The sequence below is a fragment of the Passer montanus genome, unplaced genomic scaffold (assembly GCF_014805655.1).
Source record: "Passer montanus isolate IOZ18808 unplaced genomic scaffold, ASM1480565v1 scaffold1, whole genome shotgun sequence".
NCBI classification, from domain to species: domain Eukaryota; kingdom Metazoa; phylum Chordata; class Aves; order Passeriformes; family Passeridae; genus Passer; species Passer montanus.
In genome coordinates, this window is record NW_024356504.1 from 23,263,298 (window position 1) to 23,264,939 (window position 1,642).

Here is a 1,642-nt window from a genome sequence, read left to right on the forward strand (position 1 = left end):
CCGCATGGCGCCCGCCGCCGCCCCGCCGCTCCATCACTTTTATGCGCGGCAGGTGCCGCATCGCCCCTGCTCGCCCCGTGTGCCGCCGGCCGCGCTTGGCGGCTGCTCTCGGCCGGGGGCCGCCGCCGCCGCACCTGTCGCGGTGCCGGGCTCGGCAGCGGCTCCGCGGAAACCCCCCGCTCCTCCTCCTCCTCCTCCCGCTGCCGGGGGGGCCCCGTCGGCGGCTCCCGCGGGAGCAGCGCTCCCGCATCCAGCGGTGTGACCGATCCTGGGATCCCCGTGGGGCGTGCAAAGCTCTGCGGGTTTGACCCATTCTGCGCCCCCGTATTCCATGTCTGTTGCAGCGTGTGTGTGGGTGTGTGTGCCGCAGGATCGTTCAGGCTGGAAAAGACTTCAGAAGTCATCGAGTGCAACCTTTGACCGGCTGACACGGTGATGACCTTGTCAACTAAACCACAACACTGAATGTCACGTCCAGCTGTTTCTTGAACACCTCCAGCTGTTCCACCACCCCCCTGGGCAGCCCCTTCCAATGTTTGACAGCTCTTCCTGGGATTAAATTCTTCCTGATGTCCAGCCTGAGCCTGGAGGCTCTGTCCTCCTGTTTCTCTAGTTGCCTTGGAGAAGAGACTGACCCTCACCTGGCTACAGCTTCCTTTGAAGGTATCTTTTGGCTGGAGTGATAGATCACGCATGGAGGTGGATTTTACCACCTTCCCCAGGCAACCCTAGACACATACAAATCCAATTTCTCATTCTGTTCAGAGTGAATGTGTGCCTCAATCATTTACTTATTAAAAGGTCATCATGAGCTCTAATTGATCGCACCTCTTTTCTTCATAAAAATTTGACATCCTGTCTGAGCTCAGAGACTCATGAAAGGTCATGGCACAGGTTTACTCAAATGAATCATCCCTACCTGATTAGGCAGCCTCAAATGACTCTTTTTTCTGTGGTCCCAGAAGCTTATTTGTGGTGACCTAAATATGAATCCTTCTTCCCGAATCAGGGCTGGATTAGCAGAGTCATATCTGTCTAATCATGGGCACACACACTAAGGGTAGGCAGCTGCTTAGACATGTTTGGCTGGGACTTGTGCCCTCTCAAAATACAAAAGCTGGTACCAACAGGCAGGGCTGCATCTCTGCAGTGCATTCCTCTGCTGGGATGGCAAAGTGCTGGTTTATGTTGGTTGCACTTAATGTTTGGGCAGAACTTGAAGGAAAAAATGGACCAACACCTCTGTCAGCCAGTTGCAGCAGTATCCTACCTTGGCCTATTAATGAACAAGACTTATTTAATGTGATTTTCCTTTATGTTACTTGGGACAAAGAGAGGGAAAGTCTTTCGATTTCCCACTGGGTGGTGTTTTAGAGATTTTTGTGATTTCCATAGCAAAATATTGCTGCAATAAAATTAGCTTGAGGTTGAGGTGTTTGATAGCAAAGGCTGAAGAAATGCAAGGCCGGATGGACAGGTGTGTGCCATGCTACTGATCCAAAAGAATCCTTTGGGGTGAGAGCAGGATGTGACCCTTTGTCATCAGATGCTGGGGAAAGCTGTGTTCAAAGTCATGCAGTTTTCCTGAGGTTTGTGAGTATAACCATATCCTACTCTCACAGTAGGATATTCTGTCTGTTTA

At 51.8% G+C, this 1,642-nt stretch overlaps 1 protein-coding gene across 2 annotated transcripts in view; it reads right to left on the minus strand.

The window, feature by feature from the left end:
- LOC120512086 (pancreas transcription factor 1 subunit alpha-like) overlaps positions 1-826 on the minus strand; it is a 4,925-nt gene extending 4,099 nt beyond the window's left edge. Inside the window, exon 1 of one of the 2 annotated variants that reach the window (XM_039730051.1) lies at positions 8-826. In XM_039730051.1, coding sequence (XP_039585985.1) covers positions 8-695 — 688 coding nt within the window. In that variant the 5' untranslated portion in view covers positions 696-826. The remainder of the gene's footprint in view (positions 1-7) is intronic. The other variant, XM_039730138.1, reaches the window with a different exon arrangement.
- Between the last annotated feature and the right edge of the window lie 816 nt (positions 827-1,642).